The sequence below is a fragment of the Oxyura jamaicensis genome, chromosome 7, assembly GCF_011077185.1.
Source record: "Oxyura jamaicensis isolate SHBP4307 breed ruddy duck chromosome 7, BPBGC_Ojam_1.0, whole genome shotgun sequence".
Classification (NCBI taxonomy): Eukaryota; Metazoa; Chordata; class Aves; order Anseriformes; family Anatidae; genus Oxyura; species Oxyura jamaicensis.
The window spans coordinates 16,942,308-16,962,761 of record NC_048899.1 but is presented as its reverse complement, the minus strand read 5'-3'; the positions used below and the strand labels follow the sequence as shown (position 1 = coordinate 16,962,761).

At 53.1% G+C, this 20,454-nt stretch overlaps 2 protein-coding genes and 1 long non-coding RNA gene across 5 annotated transcripts in view; 1 reads left to right on the top strand and 2 right to left on the bottom strand.

Moving 5' to 3' along the window:
• Positions 1–8,080, top strand: part of COL6A2 (collagen type VI alpha 2 chain) — a 28,746-nt gene extending 20,666 nt beyond the window's left edge. Inside the window, exon 28 of one of the 2 annotated variants that reach the window (XM_035331059.1) lies at positions 6,478–8,080. In XM_035331059.1, the coding sequence (XP_035186950.1) occupies positions 6,478–7,085 (608 nt within the window). In that variant the 3' untranslated portion in view covers positions 7,086–8,080. Of the gene's footprint in view, positions 1–757; positions 3,180–6,477 lie in introns of those variants that run through there. The other variant, XM_035331060.1, reaches the window with a different exon arrangement.
• A 1,506-nt stretch (positions 8,081–9,586) lies between these two features.
• LOC118169633 lies at positions 9,587–12,617 on the bottom strand. The gene is made up of 4 exons (XR_004752206.1): positions 12,207–12,617; positions 11,752–11,787; positions 11,133–11,500; positions 9,587–9,823 (listed from the first exon to the last, which is right to left on the bottom strand). It is a non-coding gene; the product is annotated as an uncharacterized LOC118169633 (long non-coding RNA).
• A 565-nt stretch (positions 12,618–13,182) lies between these two features.
• FTCD (formimidoyltransferase cyclodeaminase) lies at positions 13,183–19,889 on the bottom strand. 2 transcript variants are annotated; one of them, XM_035331062.1, is made up of 14 exons: positions 19,680–19,889; positions 18,543–18,726; positions 18,082–18,210; positions 17,834–17,922; positions 17,026–17,205; positions 16,803–16,943; positions 16,343–16,471; positions 15,598–15,659; positions 15,022–15,151; positions 14,675–14,836; positions 14,395–14,438; positions 14,124–14,262; positions 13,571–13,666; positions 13,183–13,331 (listed from the first exon to the last, which is right to left on the bottom strand). In XM_035331062.1, exons 1-14 carry the CDS (start codon positions 19,884–19,886, stop codon positions 13,245–13,247), a joined length of 1,779 nt encoding a protein of 592 aa, XP_035186953.1. In that variant the 5' UTR covers positions 19,887–19,889; the 3' UTR covers positions 13,183–13,244. The 2 variants fall into 2 exon arrangements, with proteins under 2 accessions (XP_035186953.1, XP_035186952.1); XM_035331061.1 differs by having other exon boundaries at positions 16,343–16,474; positions 16,806–16,943; positions 19,680–19,888.
• Between the last annotated feature and the right edge of the window lie 565 nt (positions 19,890–20,454).

Below are 20,454 nucleotides of genomic sequence, written 5' to 3'. Positions count from 1 at the left end.
CTAGTAGGTAGGAATTGGATGGTTAAGTTTTCATGTCATTTTCTGAGGCCTCTTCCTTGATGTGCACTTTAAGTCAGTATGAATCCCATGGTTCCTTGATCATAAATGTGGCAGAAGGTTAGTTGCCCTGCCACCAAATTGTCAAATGCTGTTCATTCTATCATACTTGTAAGATACAATCATTCGGTCATAAGCATAATGAGTTCACTTCTCAGAGATAGGCAACTGATCGTCTTTTCTTACTTATTCTGTGCTTCCCAGGCTCTTCAGGATTTAGCAATTCCTCATTGCCCAAGTCAGATGCCCCAGGCAGAACACCTGTCTATACAAATATCTAGTTTGTCCCCAGCCTGTGGAAACACAGGTGCATTAGGGTCTGTACTCCCCTTGTCTGGCCTCTCTGGGGTAGATCCTTTCCTATCAATGCTCTGTCCCAGGTCCCTGTAAGGGCTGTTTTGCAGTGCACTGGCAGCCTTCCCTTCTTCACCAGTGATCTTTGGCTCCAGCCCTTCCTGTGAGAGCTGCAGGAAGGGTTTGGTTTCAGTGAGGGAGCCATGTCCCATTCTGGGACCTATATTCCAGCACCGTTGTTGACACTTAGATCTTGAGATTTAAAATCTGGCTCTGATTTTTACTTCTCTGTCCCTCATTAGCTCTGTTCTCCTGTGGTGCAGTGTGCATAGGAAGCCAGGTAGCATTCAGAGACACGGCCGTTACTAGAAAGCCCTGAAAATATTCTTTTGACGCTCACTTGCAGATGACAGGAACCCTGGGAACGTAAACCCACTTATTTTCCGCCCCATGGAAGAGGGAGTCAACATAAATTTCCCCAGCACCATACATTCGATCGCCCAGTTCCTAAACTCCACGCGGGAAACCCAGGACCCCAGAATGTACACCCAGCTGGTGGCCACTTTGGCCTTTACCGCCGAAAAAGCCAAGTTTGCCACTGGAAATGAGCGGCAAGAGTGGATGGACCTGTTCATTGACACCTTCAAAATGGTGCACAGTGAGATTGTGGGGGACCCAGAAACCGTGCTAGGGCTTTGCTGACGTCTCTGTTCTAGATCACTCAAAGTGGGTGGAAGCAGAGGTTGAGCGGGGATGGAGAATTGTTTGGAGCTGCAATCATCTTTCCTTGAGTGCCTGTTTGGCAGAGGGGGCAGGTACATTGGCAGAAGCTTTTAGTTTAGGAGAGACACAGGCAGTGAAACAGCTTGGCTGGGCTCAGCCAGGGATGTGACAAAAGGGGCAGACCTCTCCGGCTTGGCTGGGTGGCGAGTATTGCAGCTTTCTCCAGAGATGCTCTTGCTTTGCCTGCTGCTTTTCTGCAGGGGAGCTGCCAGGCCCTGGCAGGATGGCAGCACTGCCTTGGTCTCTGAGCCAGCCATGCTGCTGTCCTTTATCTTCCTGCTCCTGCCGTGCTCTGGCTGCCTGGTGCATCCCAGTCCTCAGCTGCACGTGAGTGGGAGGCCCCACCGCAGAGACTGTGGTACATGTGGCTGCGGGCCGGAGCCAGCCCCTTGTTGGCAGTGAACCCAGTGATGCACTTTTCCTCCTCTTTCCAACATTTGTCTTTGCTGACTGCTTCTGAAGCATCTTCTGTGCCCTCTTGCTGGCTTACTGTGAGGGCTTTCTTCAGGTCCTGCAAACCAGTTGTGTGGCAAGACTGGCAAAGCAAGGCACGTCTCTTCTCGCTGCAGTCAGTGTTCCTGTACAAACACTCAATAGGCAGTTAGAAAGCAAAGAGTACAAGAGGGGAGCATCCCTGGCTTTGCATCAAGAGCAGCAAAACCTGAGGAGTGCTTCTGTCAGAGGCTGTATAAGCTGTGTGTGCCTTTTACTCTGCTTGTACACTTGTGTTTCCTTTGTCTTAATTAGCTGTGTGTACCTATTCATATCTAGGAGACAGAGGTTATATAGGACCAGGAAGTCCTAAGCAAATGACTGCACAAACCTCTGTGATACATTACATAAGCTATTTAAAAGCAAGTATTTAAACTTGATGTAGTATATATAGTCCATGAATCCATACCCAGTGCTAGTTTGGTTCAGAGAGAGTACAGACACACCACTAGTGCTGTGGATAGATTCACTTAGGTGAGGAGTGATATTTCCATGAGCTCAAATACCACTGGTTTTCACAAAAAGTCAGGTAGATGACTGCCATTTGTGCCTCCAGAATATTTTCTGACCCCTAAACCTGTAAGAAGAAAACAGAGCATTTTGCATGCCCATGCAAGCACAGAAGTGTTTACTGCCAGCAAGTGGATCTTGCAGTCTCTCTAACTGACATGGTATTATTGCAATAAAGTATACTGAGCAAATGTCATATTTAATGGGCAGAATGGAGATGTACAGTCTTCAAAAATGTGGTTGGGCTATAATGAACTCTGTTGCAAGGTGTGTGAAGGGGAGCCAGTTGCCATACTGTAGCCAAGCTCAGAAACAAGCACTGGAACAAGGAACTTGCCCACTTTGAACATTTTACAGTGTTTTATTTCAGCTCCATTTCAACATCTAGGGCTTGCCAATGCAGGTTAGAAGTTTTCCGGTGACAGACACACAGGAGAGATGTTTGTGTTGTTCAGCACATGAAAAAGCCTGGCACGCTGCACCAAAAACAAAAAAGAAAAAAAGAAAGAAAGCTTCCAGCATTTCAGCACTTTTTTCTCCCAGTCTGTGCAATGCCAGGGATTTCAGAGATCTCCACTGCTGGGATATAATAGAGGGAAAAGGCTTCAGAGAGCTTTAAATGGTGTGCTAGGAGTTTTAGGTGAAAGTCTAGCAAAAGTTTGAGGACCCGCCTGTGCTTGAGTCCATATGCTAATTTGTGGTTGTAATCCACGTATTCCAGATAGTCTGTGCAAAGCCACACTCCCTACTGTTTCGATTTTTACCCTAAAATTAGGATGTGACAGCCTGACTGAATTCAGGGTAGTTAATTAAACTGCTCCAGCCATGATGCTAGAGGGAAAACCCCAAGGAAACACTGATTTGAAAAGAACATCTCAAGGCTAGGACATTTTGCTGAGCAAGACTGGGATTCAGCAAGATTTCAGAAAAGCAGATTTAGACCTCACCACAGTGGTTGTTTCATTTCCTTGGAAATATTTCCTAGCAAAGCAGGACAGTATTAGAAACAAACTTTTTTACCTCAAAAACCTACAGGGAGCTTCGAAAAAAAAAATCTGAGAGAATGTCTTTGCCTCTGCAGTGCTTTGAGACAGAGGCATGTGGGTGCAGTGGTGGTTTTCTGACATAATCCTGGCTAATCCTCTGACAAAACCAGTTAGATGTCATCGCAGCTGCAGTTCCTTCCGTGATGGGGCAAAGCTGTTGTGCAGAGGGGTCAGGTCAGAGACTGGGGAGAGATCAGGGGAAGGCCAGCCCCCACCTCTCTGGGGACACGGAGGGAGTGTGAAAGGGGGAAGCCCTGGGAGAGGCTGGGACATCATTTGCCTCCTCACTGCCTCCCACTTCAGCTGTGAACACTGTGAAGTGCTAGAGGAAGTAAAAGCTCCCCAGGTCTTAGGAGAAGCAGGAACTTTATGTGAACAGGTGGGGTTACTTTGCACATGCACGTAATTACAGATGGCAGGAAAATCAGCGTGATTTCTGCAGTTCTGCTTTTTGTGCCACTTCTGTTAGGCAGCCTCAGCTGCTTCCTCGCACTCGGTAGGCAGTACGGTGAGCTGCAGGCATCCGTGCCTTGCTGTGAGATGCATTAGAAGGACCAGTGCTCCAATTAAAAGCACAATGTGAAGATTTTAGTTGGGCTAATCTGTGGTGATGCTTCCAAGAGCTTATCTCACAGGACCATATACAGTTAAGGACAGGAATCTTGTTCCTTGCTGCAGGAAAGGGAACTCAGGTCCATGCTGCCCAGACATGGGAACCGAAGCGTGGTACTGAACAGGACAAACCCAAGGTTTTGCTGTCACTGTACTGCCCTGCTCATCTATGTTACATCCTCCTGGGATCACGCAGTCCAAAGGCAGCCCTTTCCAGCTCTGAGGAGCATGGGGAGTTTTTCTGGGGAACATTCCTGCAGTAGACACTGGTAGAGAGCTGCCTGGAGAGCCAGCCGCGTGTTAGGGGGCTGTGGGCAGCCTGACCTAGTGGGAGGTGTCCCTGCCCCTGGCAGGGGGCTCTAACCAGGTGGTGCTGTGATTCTGTTGGCCTCACCGAAGCTCCACAGAGGTACTCTTATGTCTGCTTAACTAGGAGCTACTAACGAGTGCTTTAGGTCACTTTGGAGTGTGAGGGGGCAGTTTGTGCTTGTAATCAAAACATGACTATGTGTGGACAAACACCAGGGAAGACGGACTGGTAGCCCTTCTCTGACTCAATATGCAGCCCTTTCTTCCACCTACTCACTTCCACCAGCTTTTCAGACCCCTACCCTGATTTCAGACTGGTTGAGGGGGACATGCCTTTCCACCTTTCCCTTGTGTGGCTGCACAGAGCAGGGGAGCACCTGGAGTTCACTGCTGCAGGTGCTGCCAAGGCAAAATTTCCTTGTGGCAGCAGCACCTGCATGCTGGGAACTGCAGCATCTATGTACCTATAGACAACATTTCCCAAAGAAGGTTGGCCAGAGGTGAGTACATAACTTTATTGCTTTAAAGGAATGAAGTATTGCAGTTGAATTTGGAAATGTGCTATTAAAAAAGATCATGGGGAAAAACAGAATCACTTAGAGGTTGCTTTCTCCTTCAGTCAGAATTGACATTGCAGAACCATTCAAGACACAGCATTATTATAGCTATATTTGACAGTGTGGGCTAAGAAGTACAAGTCTGCAAGGTCAGGGAAAATGAAACAAAAGCAACCATGGATTTAGCAATGTCCAGTGAGTTTGATTTAACTACAAGTACCGGTATCAGGTGTTGATGTTTTATTATGGAGAGAAGTGGTGTCAAATAGTCTGCGAGTTCAACAATATGCACAGTGTCTGCTACTCTGGGAGCACAGTCCCCTGTTGCTGAATTCATTGCACACTGTCTAGTCTCAAGAGCACATGTATCTATTTTGCTTAAAGTACAGTTCTGCTGTTTGCCAAGTGTTGACTATACATGTATATATATACACACATCATACTTTCATACTAAACAGTGATTCATTTGTTGTTCACATCATACAAGGAGTTACAAAACGCTTTGGTTCAGCTTTCCACCGTGCTGAATGCAGCCCCAGGTATAACAGCACTCAGCACTGGGGAAGCGCTTTGTCAAGTTGGATTTGTTCACTATACGGAAATTCAACCTAATGTGATGTTCCTGTCGTGAAAGTTGCCCCTCGATGCCAGAAATGGATATTCAGGCTGGAGTTGCTCCAGAATCACCTGGTCCTTGCCAGTTATGCAACACAACATGACATCTGCTCCAGTACCTTTTTGAGAGTCAGTCTCAGTCTGCGCCGCAGAATTGCTCTACAGTGCAATATGGCTTTTGCCCTGCTGCCACCATGGAGGAATACCTCAGGAGGTGGACAGCCACAGCACGTGCATCACAAACCAGTACTGATTTACAATTGTATTCCTGACTAGGGTTTTCAGTAGAGAAGGAACTCAGAAGAATTATTACACCAGAATGGAAGAAAATCCACGAAAGCAAAAGTGGAGGTTTTTCTCAAAGAACCAGTGCATGCAGATGAACGTCAAATGCATTATACGTAACCATTGCAAAGTGACAAAAGAATGGTTCATAACTAGCACCTGGCTCCAAATATTATAGTTTTCTTCCACTTTTTTTTCCAGAGTTCACTCACTGCATATATTCATATGCCTACATGCCTTGCTTTGTGGAAAGGTGCTGTTCTGAGTGACTTAAGGACAATGTCCCACTGTGTTTCATTCAACTGTTGGTCTTTGTTATTTATTGCAAAAGCTGCTTTACAATGTGCAGGTGCACCAGCAGGGATAGAGCCATGTTTTCCTACCATATGGCCTGACCTTTATATAAACTCTTCAGGAATTGGTAATTACTGATTAAACTAACTTGGGTGAAAGATATGAAATCAGCTTTATCCCTACAAATCTTTGTGTGAAAACTACCTCTGAAAGTAAGCCGCTCTCTAGAAATTAGCGAGATGTAAGACAAGCACTGGGTGCTGTTGATCTCCATATAGACCCCTTATATATAAAAGCTGGGCACTGCTCTAAGAAGGTGGCTGTAATTCTAGAGCTGGAATGAACAAAATGCTCAGACCTGTCTAATGCTTGGATGTTTCTGGAGGTCTGTCCTAGGTTCTGGAATTAACATTCATTCCTCATGCCCAGGAACTGAGGGAATCAGAAGCAAAGGCCCAACATTACCAGCCACAAAGACGGGCTTTGGCATCATCGTGGGGCTTGTCCTTCTTTGGAAAAGTGTGCGCAGAGGCGACTGGAGCCCAAGCTGCATGAGGCAAGCCCCAGCCGTATTCTGTAGGCTTTCTCATGCTCCCAACTTTGTTTTTTTCTTTCTCCTGCAGAGCTTGCAGTGGCCCAGTGTACACAGCGCCCCGTTGACATTGTCTTCTTGCTTGATGGCTCTGAAAGAATCGGGGAGCAGAATTTCCACAGGGCCCACAACTTTGTGGAGGAGGTTGCCCGACAGCTCACACTGGCCAGGAGCGACAATGACAACATGAATGCCCGGATTGCACTGCTGCAGTACGGCAGTGAGAGAGAGCAGAACGTGGTCTTCCCACTGACCCACAACCTGACGGAAATCTCCAATGCGCTGGCACAGATCAAGTATCTGGACTCATCCTCCAACATTGGGTCAGCCATCATACACGCCATCAACAACATTGTGCTCAGCCCAGGAAATGGGCAGCGATTTGCCCGGCGCAACGCTGAGCTCTCCTTTGTCTTCATCACTGATGGCATCACAGGAAGCAAGAACCTCGAGGAGGCCATCAACTCCATGAAGAAGCAAGACGTCATGCCCACGGTAGTGGCTCTTGGGAGTGACGTAGACATGGATGTCCTGCTGAAGCTTGGCCTTGGGGACCGGGCAGCCATCTTCCGGGAGAAGGACTATGACAGCCTCTCCCAACCCAGCTTCTTTGACAGGTTCATTAGGTGGATATGTTAATTGAATAGAGTGCACATGTCCTCCTCTCACCAGTATACACACCCCAGATATTACCTGTTTTATTTCCTTCTCTCTGTATGGTTGCTAGCAACTCTGAGCTGGCCTAGAACAGTGTGTATGCAGCTGCCCTCTGGGTCCTCCTTTCTGCCCAAAATTCAGACCTCTCTTTTGATTTTCATGATGACAAGTCACATATCTTACATTTATGGTGCTAATTAAAACCAAGATCTAAGCAGGATACAGAGCCATATGAAGTATGTCTGTAAAGCTTTACACACACCAAGTTATGCCTTGTGTATGAACTGTTATCCTTGGAGGGCTTATCAGAGAAGCAAGAAACCTTTCCAGTTTAGTAGGACAAATGATCATCTCTAGTGTCCCAAAATTCCCAGTCTCATTGAGTGTCCTTTGAGGAGCTTTATGATTGTGCCATCATCCATTCTTTAGCAAGCCCTTTTCCCAGCTATATCATCCTTTTTGTTCTCTTGGGATTTCTGCCCCTGAGAGGACTGAGCAAGTTTCTGACACATCCCATGCTGCTTGAAGTGGTCAGTGACTTGCTTTCCTTTTGCATGGTCCTTGGTTGTTTGCTCCTTTTTCCCCGGGAGCAATGGGTGTTTAGAGGTCTCGCTGCCTTCAACAACTGTCTGCAGGTGCTCCTTTTGGTGCTCTATCAATCCTAAATTTCACAGGTCAGCTTAAAGACCTTCATTCTCCTTCACTTCTTTCAGCCATTCCAACTTTCACCAGAACCTGTTCATTTATTAAAGCACCCAAAATACTGGCTGAGAGGGGCAGCATGCCTCCCAGCAACTCACAAAATACTGTGCAGCACATGGGGCTGCCTTCGTGTCATCCTAGAGTGCTCAAAGTAACTATGGTGCCTTCTTCCCACCAGTATCTCCTGAACAATACCCAGATTTGAACTTGAATTGTGCTGCCTGCAAAAATAAACAAATAAACTCTTTTCACCCTATTCTGAAAAAGCCACTTTATTCCGTAGTTTATCTTGTCTCTCTCCTTTTTGTTGTTGTTGTTGTTTGTTTCTAATGAGCAGCTGATTCTCCTCTGGGTGTTAAGCTGGTAAGTCAGGATAAGTTTGTTTTCTTCATTTCCTTGAAAATGCTGGAGCACATGGCCAGAGATTCATGCAGCACAGGGCACTTCTGAGGCCCTGAAGGACCACAGGAGGCTGATGGGACCCCTCCAGTCCTCCTCACTGCCCAGCACCTCCAGTTCCCTCGCAGACCTGTTCCTCTGCCCCAACCCCAGACATCCACAGTGCCCATCGAGACCCTGGTCTCCCAGCGATGCCTTCACCCCTCCCCTGGTTCATGTTCCCTTGGCGCAGGGCTGCTGGTCAGGCGTTACGGGAGGTGAAGAGCAACAAGAGCACAGCCACCTCCTCCAGCTGCTCTGGCCCAGGGATGGCACCACAGGCCAGGGTGCCCGTTCCCAGCCTGGCTCTGGGAGCTGGCACAGGGGTTCACCCACCACATACAGGTCTCACCAGCAGCAGGCATTTAATCATCACAGCTCACATACACACAGTACAGAGAGTGCAAATACATGGACAGAGTTAGAAAAATGATTTAATGAGCAAAAGATATAAGAAGAAAGGATAAACTGTGGTGATCAGGCAAAGGGCTTAGCCAGACAAGCATGCTGACCAGCCCCATTTTACACACAACCAACCCTTTTATACCCTTTTCAACCTGTCCCCCCTCTTCGATACTCCTGTTCCCCTGGCCCCCTGCACACCTCCATGGGCTTGCAGAGCTCTGCATTTTCTGCACCCTCCCAGTCTGGGGCCACTCGGTTCACAATCTTACCAGCTGCAAGGGTCAGCCTTCCTGCAAGCGGCCCCTGTAGTTCATTAGCTCACCAATTACTGGGACTGGGAGGTTTGCTTATAGTGATTGCCCCCCATCTTAGCAGTCCTCTGTCAGATTATTCTGCTGGAATAAACATTCCTAAATTTTCATATATTCTCATAAATTAGTGTAACTGACCAGAGTTGGTTCCTGACACTTCCTCTCTTTCTTACTACCCCATGCTGCCTTGGAATGGGGCCCTTGACCAGATACACTTTAAAGAGCATATATTCTCCTACTCCCTTCTCTGTTACGAGGAGAGCAGGACTACAGTGAAAGAGGAGCCGTTCTGGGAAGGACATGCAGCTGCAGGAGTGAAACCTGACCTCCCCAGTGCACACGCACACACTAGCATGGAGGAACAACCCATGCAGCTCAGCAAGGGAGAAGCTAGGGTATTCTCCAGCTAGCCCTTCTGCTACAGCTGGAGAAGCTCACACAAATAATCAAGGAGTTCTGTAAGCAATGGGATCTGCTTAAGCAGCTGGCATCATGTCAGAGGGATAAACAACCACAGACTGCCAAATAGCACGTGAAATTCCTTGTGCTGTTACCCACAGTCTTGGGGATGCCTCTCAGTGTGGGATGAGAGCCCCTTCTTGCTAAACACAGGCCAGAGCTGCTGGTTGTCCTCTTACAGTGACTGCAGGTCAAACAATTTACAAACTAAAAGCGAGAAAATCACTCAACAGGCAAAATGCAGACCACAGAGACAGCAGAAAAGGGCAGAACAACAAGCAGGTGGTTCCCGTGGGACATTTGTCTTCATATGCTGTCTCCTCCAGGGCTTCACCACCATGCAGGTGGAACATGTCCTCTTCAGTCAGAATCAGAACTGCTCGAGCTGCTCGAGCTGCTTGAGTGCTGGAGGAGGAACAGATGAAACCAGTTCAGGATAGCACAGAAACAACCCTCTTCCACACCACTTCTGACAGGTGTTAATGGCTGCAGGTGTGAGACCTGGGGACTTGTCCAGGGACATTTTGGCTCCACGAATCCCTCCCAGCACAGTGTGCCCACCACTTGCAGCTGCTGCCGGGAAGGAGACGGGTGCCTGTTCCCAGGGTCCAGCTGGGTCGAGGTTGAGCTGGAAGCAGCCACAACGCACGCCCATCGTGGCTGCAGACTCACCTCACCCCAGGTGAGCGCCTTTGCACGCCACCAAAAGGTGTGCCCGCAGGTCTGCGCACAGGCTGAGCTGCAAGCCGGTAATTACCAGTGTCAATGCCAGGGGCTGTGGCCATGCAGAGGGCGGTGACATACAGCATCATAGCCCCAGACAGCAAACCTCTGCCAAGCTACCTTGGCATTAAGATGAAATGGCTACTAATAAAATGATGACAAGGTTTATTGCAGTGCTGTTACATGACACATTTTTGAGCTAGGCACCGTTATATTTCTGCCATGGTGCTTGGCAGATGTAATTATGGTCACGTTGTGGGAGGGCTGCTTTTTTATTATTATTTCTCAAGGCTGTTCAGGCCAATTAAACAAACTCCGGAAGGGTTCTGGTCTCTGCCAGCAAGGGCAAACGTCCAGGCAAATCACCTTACAAGCAATCAAATGCCAAAAGTAGCTGAGGGCTTGCACTGTTTGGGAATTGCATCTACCTTGGATGGTGGAATTGGGGTTTTGTTCTGCAGCCCTTCACTCAGGCCTGTCTGGATAGCACCCATCCCTAGGAGATCATTTACTGCAGCATCTCCACCCAGCAGACACAGAGCTACTTAGTACCCTAAGAATTTCTTTCCTTTTTGTTTTTTTTTGTTGTTGCTTTTTTTCCTTCTCTTCTGGATGGGGAGGATTTTTGAAAGGGAGCTGCACTGGTCCTCTGATGTGGGACACTGAGCAGCCGTGGTTCACATGGTTTGGGCAAGAGAAGGAAGTTGTGGGATTTAACACACTGCACGGAGCTCCCTGAGCTGTAGCAATCCACTGTTTTGAGTGGCTTCAAGGAACTTCACAGATAAGGTTTCTAAAGACTCATTTGAAATGACTCATGCTTGCCTATTTATAAAACAAAAGGGACTTTCCAATTAAAAATAATAATAATAAAAAAAGCCATTGGCAACCCATTAGCTCATTCCAGCTGCAGTGAGGCAGAGGGGAACACGCATGGGGTGCAGAGGACCACAACAGAGAGCTGGGGCAGCTGCAGCCGCCACACCCTTACCTTGCCACCGTGGTGCTTGTGGGACTTGGAGTGCTTCTTCTTGTGCTTCTTATGGTGTTTCTGATGGCAGCCAGGGTGGGCTGGTGGGCACCCTGGCATCCCTGGTGGGGGATGCCCGTGGGGGTGGTGGCCCGGTGGGTGGTGGCCTGGTGGGTGGTGTCCCGGCGGGTGGTGGCAAGGAGGTTGGGGGCCACAGGGACCTGGGTGTCCTGGTTGACAGGGACCTGGGTGTCCTGGCTGACAGGCCCCAGGGGCGCTGGGTGGCACTGCCGGGTAGCCAGGGCAGGGCCCAGCTGGATTACAGGGCCCTGGGTACGGGTATGTCGGAGGGGCAGGCGGGCAGATTTGCACCTGTGGCGGTGGCGGTCCTAGGAGGAAGAAGGGGACTATGAGTGAGCAGAGCCAGGCCCTCCCTGGAAAGGCAATGTAGGGAGCTGGTGTACCTGTGCACCCTAAGGACCCCACCTGGTCTACCCCCTCTTCTCAAATGACGCCCCACTCCCCTTTGATGCACAGGTAGTCCTTTAGGGTGCCCGTGGGGGCTGCACTGAGCCCCTCCCCAAGCCCCACTGACTGTGCAGCACCTACGGGCAGCCAGCCCAGCCCCACGGCCACTCACCTTGGTTGGGGTTCCACATCCTTCACTGGCTCCAAGCTGCAAGGGAAGGACAGGCACTGTCAGCGCTCCCCAGCAGCACGCGGCCACGGTGCAGGGCTTCCCCTGGGACCACTCCACACAGGTGGGCATGGGCCATCAGCCGGTGTGCAACTCACATGCCCCAGGCAGAGAGACAACACCAGTCCCACTTTAGGATCCCAGACATCCTGTCCTCTCCAGGGATCCTGAGAGTGACTGCCACCACCACCACCACCCCCAGCATATGATTTCCATCATTAACAGAAAAAATGCACCAACTCCAGCCCAACACAACTACCCTGTGTGTCCCAGAGCAAGCCAAGCCCATGCACCCAGCAGGAGCATCAGGGGTTTAGGGACACCGTGTCCTGGTGCAGCACCAGCTCTGGTAGCCCCAGTGCCTCCCAGCCCCACCAGTGGGGACTGCCTCTGCTCACCCGCCGTGCAGAACAGACCCCTCTGTAAGTACCACAGCCCCGACAGCTCTCCTCAACGTGGCTCTCCCGAGCCAGCCCTCAGCCACCCCTTAAATACAGGGCCCTGCCCAGCCGGGGAGGGTGCGGCAGGCAGGGGTGACACCGGAGAGCAGCGAAACCCGCAGTCACCATGGGCACGGGGAGACGTCAGCGCGCCGCTCCCACCCAGCACAAAGGTCCAGCAGGGCTGGAGAAAACACGGGACGGAGGGTGGTGGCGTCAGGTGATGGGGTGAGTCAGGCGTCCCTGCCATGAACCCTGGCGCAGTGCCCCCAGCGCAGCTGATGTGCCCAGGGGCCAGTGTGGGGCTCACGGCCCCATGGGGCTGCTGCAGGGCAGGGGGCTCGGGGCCCTGCTGATGAGCCCTGTGTCACTGCTGGGAAAAGGGGGCTGGGGGTGGCAGGCCCCTGCAAACAGGTTGAGCTCAGGGTGCTGTGACAGTGTGAGGGCAGAAGTGACATCTGCCGCTAGAAACATGCACGGGGCTGACAGAGACTGGGCACCCCCATGCTCAGCCCTTCCTCTCCGGGGAGCTATGCAGAGGGGGCAGAGCTCCCCCAGTGCCACCCAGTGCCATGCCCCCATCTCCCTGCCGCCTGCCGGTGCTGCCCCGTGCTTGGCAGTGCTCCCTCCCTGCAGGTGAGCAATGCAACAGGCTCCTCACGCACCGCCAAGGCGCTGCGCTGCAAGGGACACGGCCCCGTGCCCAGCCCTGCCCCAGCCCCGCGGCAGGAGGGTGTCTCGGGGTTTTTCTGGGCACAGAGACGCAGGCAGGTGAGGTCCCACCCACACACAGGCATCGCCACCCCTGCAGCACCACAGGGTCCCAGCTTTGGTCAAAGAAGGTCCAGCACAGGCAGGGGACATAACACTGGGACCTGTCTGAGCGGAGCAGCTCCCCTGGGGCGGGTGCCGAAGGAGCCCAGGCAGGAACGAGTGTGTTTCCCGGCTGTATTTGTGTATCCCCCATGTATCTCCCAGCCCAGCCCTGAGTGCCTCTCAGGCCACCCGCTTCTCCAGCAGCGCCAGCACAAGTGCCAAGCCTTGCTTTGCCTCCTCCAGCAGCCCGGAGACCTTCTGCGACATCTGCAGGGGAGGGAAAGATGGATGGTTTCCAGACAGAAGGACTGACAAGGCCGCCACCCTCCACCCCATGCATCTCCTCCAAGCTCTGCAATGTCTCAGTCCCTACCTTGGCACAGGGGTGTCCTTGTGCCCACAGCCTCCACAGCCCCTCCACAAGGGGTCCCGGGGGCCACATCTCCCACTCTGTCCAACCTCATCCCCACCTCCAGGGCAGGTGCATACTTCCAGCCCATGCTTACGGCAAGCTTGAACTTCTCATCCGTTATGTCTTTGAGGTTGATCATGACATTGAAATAGGCTCCAAACACAGCAGCTTCCAACATTTTGGCTCCCACCTATGAAAAGAGGCTTCTGGAAAGTTCTCCTACTGCACCAGCAGCACTTCATGGCCTGGCAGCAGGGCAGACCCTTGCGTTACAGTTTGTCTCTGGATCTCTGCTCCCATGACAGCTCCCTGGCCTGCCATGGGAAGCAGCACCTTCCCACCTGGCACGTTCAGCACATGGCTTTGATGTGGGAAACATTTCACAACCTTGCCACAGATGTGAAAACTCAGGAAAGGGCTGCTGGAGATCAGCTTTCCTGAAAGGCTCACAAGCTTCCAGAAAGTAAATAGGTAAAAAGCAGCGGGCAGTTTGCGAAGAAATGCTAGCTAGATGTGTCCCCCACACAGGTCAGACTGCGGTGGAAAATCTGGTGTGGACAAGCAGTGAGCTAGGCAGCCTCTGAAGCCCCAGCCAAGACAGTGTGTGAACCCTGTGCCCACAGAAGCTCCTAAGCATGGGGCTGTACCTGGATGTCGGATTTGCAGGCCAGGTTGCAATGGTGTGCCAGCTCCTTCAGTGGGGGCCAGAGCCTGTTCACCTTCTCTGCCAAGGTACAGGGCACTTTCACAGCTGTCTTCAGCCCCTGCTGCATGGCAGCCCCACGCCTGGGATAGGGGATAGCCCTAGGTGAGCACTGGGACAAACCCAGGTCAGTCCTGCTCGTGCAGAAGCTGGTGTGCAAGCTTGTGTGCAAGCTCCCACCACCACTGCAAGCCCTCACCAGTCTGAGGGCTCACCTTTCCCTCTCTTCAGGGGTGTTTTTTGGCAGCTTCATAGCTTCCTGCAGGCAAGAAAAATAAAGTTTGGTGGCCTGGAGTGCTCTGAGATCCCGTGTGTCTTCCACCAGGTGCCACAGCGGAACCAGTAGCTCCCTCACTTGTGCTCAGGCTCCCTTCCCAGGTGATGCCCCTTCCCCCAGTCCTGCTCCAAAGGGCACCAGGGTGCTGTGCTGCTGGTCCCTTCCCAGAGGGTAAGCCCCCCTTGCCCACAGCAGGGCTGCTGTGGGTGAGACCTCACCATGTAGCTGCTGAAGGCCTGGGAGTCGGCATCCACCATCGCCACTAGCTCATCCATGGCCTGGTGGAAGGGAGGGATCAGCTTCCTCATGATGGGATCCAGCTCCTCAAACTGCCGCTTCCCGTAGCTCATCAGCCCCACCATGCAGCCCAGGGCTGCTCCCTGTGAGGGCACAGTGCTGAGTTCTCCAGCAGGGCACAGACCCTCCCACTACCGCTGCACCAGATCTCCTCACCAAGGAACCCCCCAGGTGCCTGGAGAAGTGCCCAGGAGGGCAGGGAGGGACCCCCTCGGGGAGAGACCCCCGTGTGGGCAGGCAGGAACCCCCCTCTGGGCAGGGAACGTACCAGAGCGGCCGCAGCTGCGGCCACCGAGCCTCCTCCTGGTGCTGCCGTCCTCCCGCCGACTGCTCGCACGAAGGCTCCCAGCGGCTTTGCCACCAGCCCCCTGTTGTCCTCTCCTGCCTGCACCAGGTACCTGTGGCACACCGTGGGTCAGACCACCCCTGTGCTGGCAGCCACCACCACCCAATCCCTCCTCGTCCCTCTCTTCTGGGTTTTCATCTACCCCTTGGCCCACGGGTGATTGGGAAGGGGGACAGCACTCTGCTGGGAGTCCCAGACAATCAGCAGGAGGGGAAGAGGAGAAGGAGCCAGGTAGCCTCCTGGTGATGCCAGGGGTTGCTCTTCATGAGAGGAGCATCTCACTGCAAGCAGCATTTGATGGGATAGAAATGCGCCCAGATGCTGGCTTGGGCTCTGAAGCCATATCCCAGGGCAAGGGCACAAGGACTTGTAAGTGCACGCCCTGATTTCCAGGTGGATTTCGCTTTCCCAAATTAATCTCAGCACAAGAGGCAGGCAGCAGGATCCCCCAGCCTGGCAGAGACGGGGACAGTGAGGAGCAGCAGGAGGGGCCCCTACTCGATGATGCGCTCCCGGGGGTTGAATGGAGACAGGGAGTCCAGGCCCAGCCGGCTGACCACCTGCAAGGAGCAGCACCGCATGTCAGCCCCAGCCAGCTCCGTGCACCCCGCCAACACCACCCACTGCATCCTCGTGCCCTGCTTTTAATTAACCTTGGGTGGTCTGGCCCCGGGAAAGGGCTGCAGGGGCAACCACCCGAGGGGAGGGAAGCTGGTGTCACCAGTACCTCCCGTCCCAAAGGTGGGGGTGGTGTGCAGCTGCCCGCAGGTGACTGGAAACTGCACCGATAAATAATTAGCTCACTCTTATCTAGCACATTCCTGATAGGGTGGCAAAATCCCTCCCCACTCCCTTCCCTCCTGGAGCTGAAAACAGAGCCTGCCTCCTTGTTTCCAGCTTACACTGGTGCTGGGACAGTGCCCTTGAGCTGTGTGGGGGTGTCCTTTCCCTCACAGGCTCTGTGCAGGCAGGCTGGGCAGCTGCTGCCTGTAAGTTGTCCTCATTGGATGGGGTCTCTGTTCCCCTGAGCATCTCAGCATCCTCAGGACTGCGAAACAGTTTGTCCCAGTTGCTGTCCCCTCACAGCTTTCTAGGCACCATCCCTCAAGGCAAGTGTTACAGGTCATCCAACATGCCTGTGGCTTGTCCTGGTCCCAAGTCCCTGCTCAGTGGCATTTTAGGAATCTGGGGGGTCTTACTTCTGATCCCACCCTTGTCTCAGGACTGGGAAGACCCACTTTACCAGCTTGATCTTGTGCTCCTCCTCCAGGATGAAGAGTTTTTCCTTCTTGATGTAAAACTCAGCTGTGTCTAGCATGGCCTTCTTTGGGACAAGCCCTACCAGCTGGGATCCCACCACAGGGAGATTCAGTGCCTGCAAAGGACATCAGAAACATGAGTGCCCCCAGAGCCGCCTTTCCTGCCTCCATTGCCACCCCAGTCTGGTGGTTCCTATCCCTTCCCAGGACCTCGGGGGCTGATGGAAAGCCTTCAATGTTTCTCCTGCCTTGTGGAGATAAGCCAGAAGCTGAGGTTAGCAACAAGTTGCGGAGCTTTTGGAGTTTACACGCGGTTCAGGTCTCTGCCCAGCTTGGATGAGCTGAGTATAAGAGAAAGCAGAGTCCAACTATGGGTTGGGGCTGAGCATTTGGAGGGAGATGAGCTCTGCAGGTTTCCCGTTGAATCACGCATCATGCACTACCCACCTCTGCGTCACGGCAGACCTCCTCGTAGACGGCATGGAGTGGCGTAGTCTCAAAGTCCAGCAGGTTCGTGGAAACCTGGGCGATGTTCTCCTCCTCCAAATACCAGCCGATGCCCTGCACCTTCTTCAAGCGTCCAGGCTGTGGAGAACCACTGTGGTCAAGGCGCAGCAGTGGCGGCCCAGCCCAGGAGAAGCGGGGTAAGCAGGCAGGACGAGGGTACCTGGTTGGAGCCGCGACCCTGCTCGCGGATGTTGAGGGCGATGCGGTGTGCCAGTTCCTTGGTGCACAGCAGGTTTATGTTGTACGCGATGAGGAAGGTCCGGGCCCCCGTCACTGTGGCCCCCCACCGGGGGACAAAGGTTGGGGGCCCGAAATCAGGAGCCCACTCGGGTTTTGTGAGCTGGGGAGGGAGGAGAGCACATGGGTGCTGTTGGGCAGCATGAGCTGCCCTCCTGGAGGTGGTTTCTCTCTTCCTGTCTGGTGTCTGCCATCAGCACCCCAGTGCCCATCAGCACCCAAAGCAGTTCATCAGCTCCTCTCATCTGGCCAAAATGCTCATGTGAAGGGAGGAAAATCCAGATATAAAAAGGAAACATTTATCTTTCTTTCTGCAACTGTTTCACTTCAAATCTTCCTCCTATTTCTTTTCTCAGAAAAGCTTCCAAAGGCATAAAGCAGAAGTGTCTCACCTGTTGCCAGAGGAGATACTTCATTAAGGTTCTCCAGCATGTTCTGGCTCCTCGTGTCACAGAGAGGACAAAGTGAATTCCCTCACCTCCCATGCTTCAGCCCCAGCCGTCTCACTGGGGTCTCTCCAGCCCATGGACTTTTCTGTCATGCTGGGGTGCACCTCATACCCAGGTGTGTGAACAGAGCAGAGGCGGTGCCCGTGCCCTGCTACCCGTGCTCTAGACTCACACACCTCAGCTGGTGCAAGCAATCTCCCGAGAAAGGAGGTTCCCTCCCCCTGGCACCAAGGTTTGGCTGGAGCAAGGCCCCCGTCTCCCTTCCCACAAAGCCAGGCTCACTTTCTCGGGGAGTGCCTCGTACTCCCCGGCACGGATGGCAGGTAGGGTTCTCCTGCTCTCCTCTCGGGCCGCCTCTCCGTACAGGTACACTGCAAGGCAGGGCGGTGGTGAACAAGTTGTGTAGCAGGGTCTGACTTTGCCTATTGTGGGGCGTGCCCCCTTCTGCCCATGGTGAAGCTTTTGTAAAAGTATTGCTGGGAATATGCAGGGCGACAGGGGCCCAGCGGGGCTGCCCAGCTCTCACTCACCAGGCACCCCCAGCTCTTCTGACAAGCGCTGCCCAAAGACGTGAGCACAAGCAACGCACTCCTCCATGCTGACGTTCATCACTGGCACAAAGGGGCAGACGTCCAGGGCCCCCATGCGAGGATGTTCACCTGGGGCCGGGGCAGAAATCAAGACTGGGTCCCAGAAGAGCAAGCAGACAAGGAGGGATGAGGGCCCTTTCCCTGCTGCTTCTGCAGACTGAGCACTGTCACGGCAAGGAAAGTGGAGTTTGCAGCAGTAATGCCTACTCCAGCCTGGGGACAGGACGGATGCAGCCCCTCTGGATCGGGAGGATGAGCAAGAGCCCTGTGTGGTCTCACCAGCATCCATCCTACAGTGCTGGAAACACACTGTGCTTGCCCTCTGGCAGCACTTTGGTGCCTCCTCTTCCTTCCAGCCGAGGCAGGGGCTTTGCCCAGGCTGGGTGCAGAGGGTTGCTCACCTGTATGCTGGCTCATGTCGATGAGCTGCCCGGCCACACGGGCTGCGCTCAGCGCCCCTTCAACGACAGCTTCGGGGGTCCCCACGAAGGTGTAGACAGTACGGTTGGTGGAGGCACCAGCGTCCACATCCAGCAGCACGCAGCCAGGTGTCCGGGAGATGGCCTGCCCCAGTGCCTCAATCACCTGCCAAAGGGGGCAACGTGGCTGGGCTGGTGAGACTCCCACTGCAGGCCCAGCAGCTGTGCAAGGTGAGGATGCCTTTTCTCAGGTGTCTCCACCCTGCTCCCACCGGTGCCGGGGATGCACCTATCATGAGGCTCATCAGGAAGGAGGTGAGGATACAGGACCTAGGGGCATGAGCATCCAGATCCCAGCCAGGGGATCTGGGACTCTGAGAGAGCGCCCAGGTAGCCCCAAGCCCTGGGAGAGCTGCCCAGCTGCTGCTGTGATAGAGCTCCATTGCAAGTTGCTGCTCCTGAGGACACTGTCCCCTGCAAGCTTCAGAACAGATTTGGCTCCACAAAGGCCGTTCCCCAGAGGAAGCAGCAGTTTTTCAGCAATTTGAGGTTTGCTGACCTGCAGGGGCAAAGTGCAGCCTGAATACTGCACAGGCAACATTGACCTGGCTGGCGTGTTTGGAAAAACAGCTGAAAGCAAGGTTTCTCAGTGGGGCTCTGCCAGACCACCCAGACCTGCAGGCAGCAGCAGGCAAGGCACCGAGCCCCCACTTCTTAATGAGGTGCAAAATGGGAGCAGGCACTCTGTGGGGGCATTTTCAGCATTAGCCATCAGAGAAAGGTGCACAGCACTGACTGCACAGGCCCTCTGATGGTCCCAGTCAGGCCCAAGCAAGCACCTTTTGGTGCTTTCAGTCCTCTGAAATGCTGCAGATTGTCCCTTGTGGTCTCTGTTCCACACAGGCTTGTTCTAGTTCCCAGGGAAGACGGTGAACTTTCTCACTGAGCTGAATTCAGTACGATTTCAGCTGGCCCAGAAATAATGGAAAATTACTGCAGAAGTACAGGAGTCCTGGAAAACTGTAAGCCAGGCTGCAAATCACAAGACAAAACCCACTGCAGGATGTATGGGAACCCAGCTGCCCACCACCCCACCACTGCCCACCCCTCGACCCTTACCTCCTTACTGCACCCCTCCGAGAAGTTGGGGACGCACTCCACCATCTTGGCCATGGTCCTCGGGTCTGCCTGAACCCCGTGGCCCCAGGCTCGGCTCCTCAAATGTGTGGGTTTTTCCGGCTGTTGCAGTCCTGCTGGGAAGCAGCAGCGTTCCCAGCACCCAGCCGGTTGCCTCTGCCCAGCACCAGGGTTTCTCATTAACTGCATTGATCTGCAGCCAGCAGACAGAAAGGGTATCGGATCAACAACACGGGAGGGCTTGTACTGAAGTGTCCTTGTGGGGCTTGAGCAGCACTTCCTCAGCAACCTCCAACAGAAATTACTCATCAATGCCCACTAAAGACTAGGACAAGGTGACACAACATGAAGAAAAGCAAATGTTCCCTGCTCCACCCATCCCCAGTACTCTGCTGTGGCTGCCCCAGAGGACTGCCTGAGGTACAACCAGATCAGCAGCAGGCCGGTAGCACCTGCAGGGCTGGGACCAGAAGGGATGGGAACATGGAGAACAGGAGCACAAAGGCACAAACTGGACAATGAGAACCCAGCACTGGTGGGGGGCTGCTGCTCCCATGGTGAACCAGTGTGGACCCCCATCCACAAGCTGATGGTAACATCTGTCAGTGTGAGCAGGATTCAAACCCAGACAGGGAAACCCTATTTGATTTCGAGCCCACTCCTTCACTCCTCAGTCCCTGACCGGTGCCACAGCCACCCTCAGCCCATTGCATATGAGAAAGAACATCTTGCTGTGCGGGTCATGGAGCACTGGGAC

Bases quoted from the DNA above. Each gene is read 5' to 3' on its own strand.
- FTCD (XM_035331062.1), bottom strand. From the start codon at position 19,886: ATGCAGTTAATGAGAAACCCTGGTGCTGGGCAGAGGCAACCGGCTGGG. The intron at 17,923-18,081 runs GTGAGTGAGAGC...CCTGCCTTGCAG, and splicing joins AGAAGAGCTGGGGGTGCCTG to TGTACCTGTACGGAGAGGCG. The intron at 13,667-14,123 runs GTACAGCCCCAT...CTCTTTTCATAG, and splicing joins CCTGCAAATCCGACATCCAG to GTGGGAGCCAAAATGTTGGA.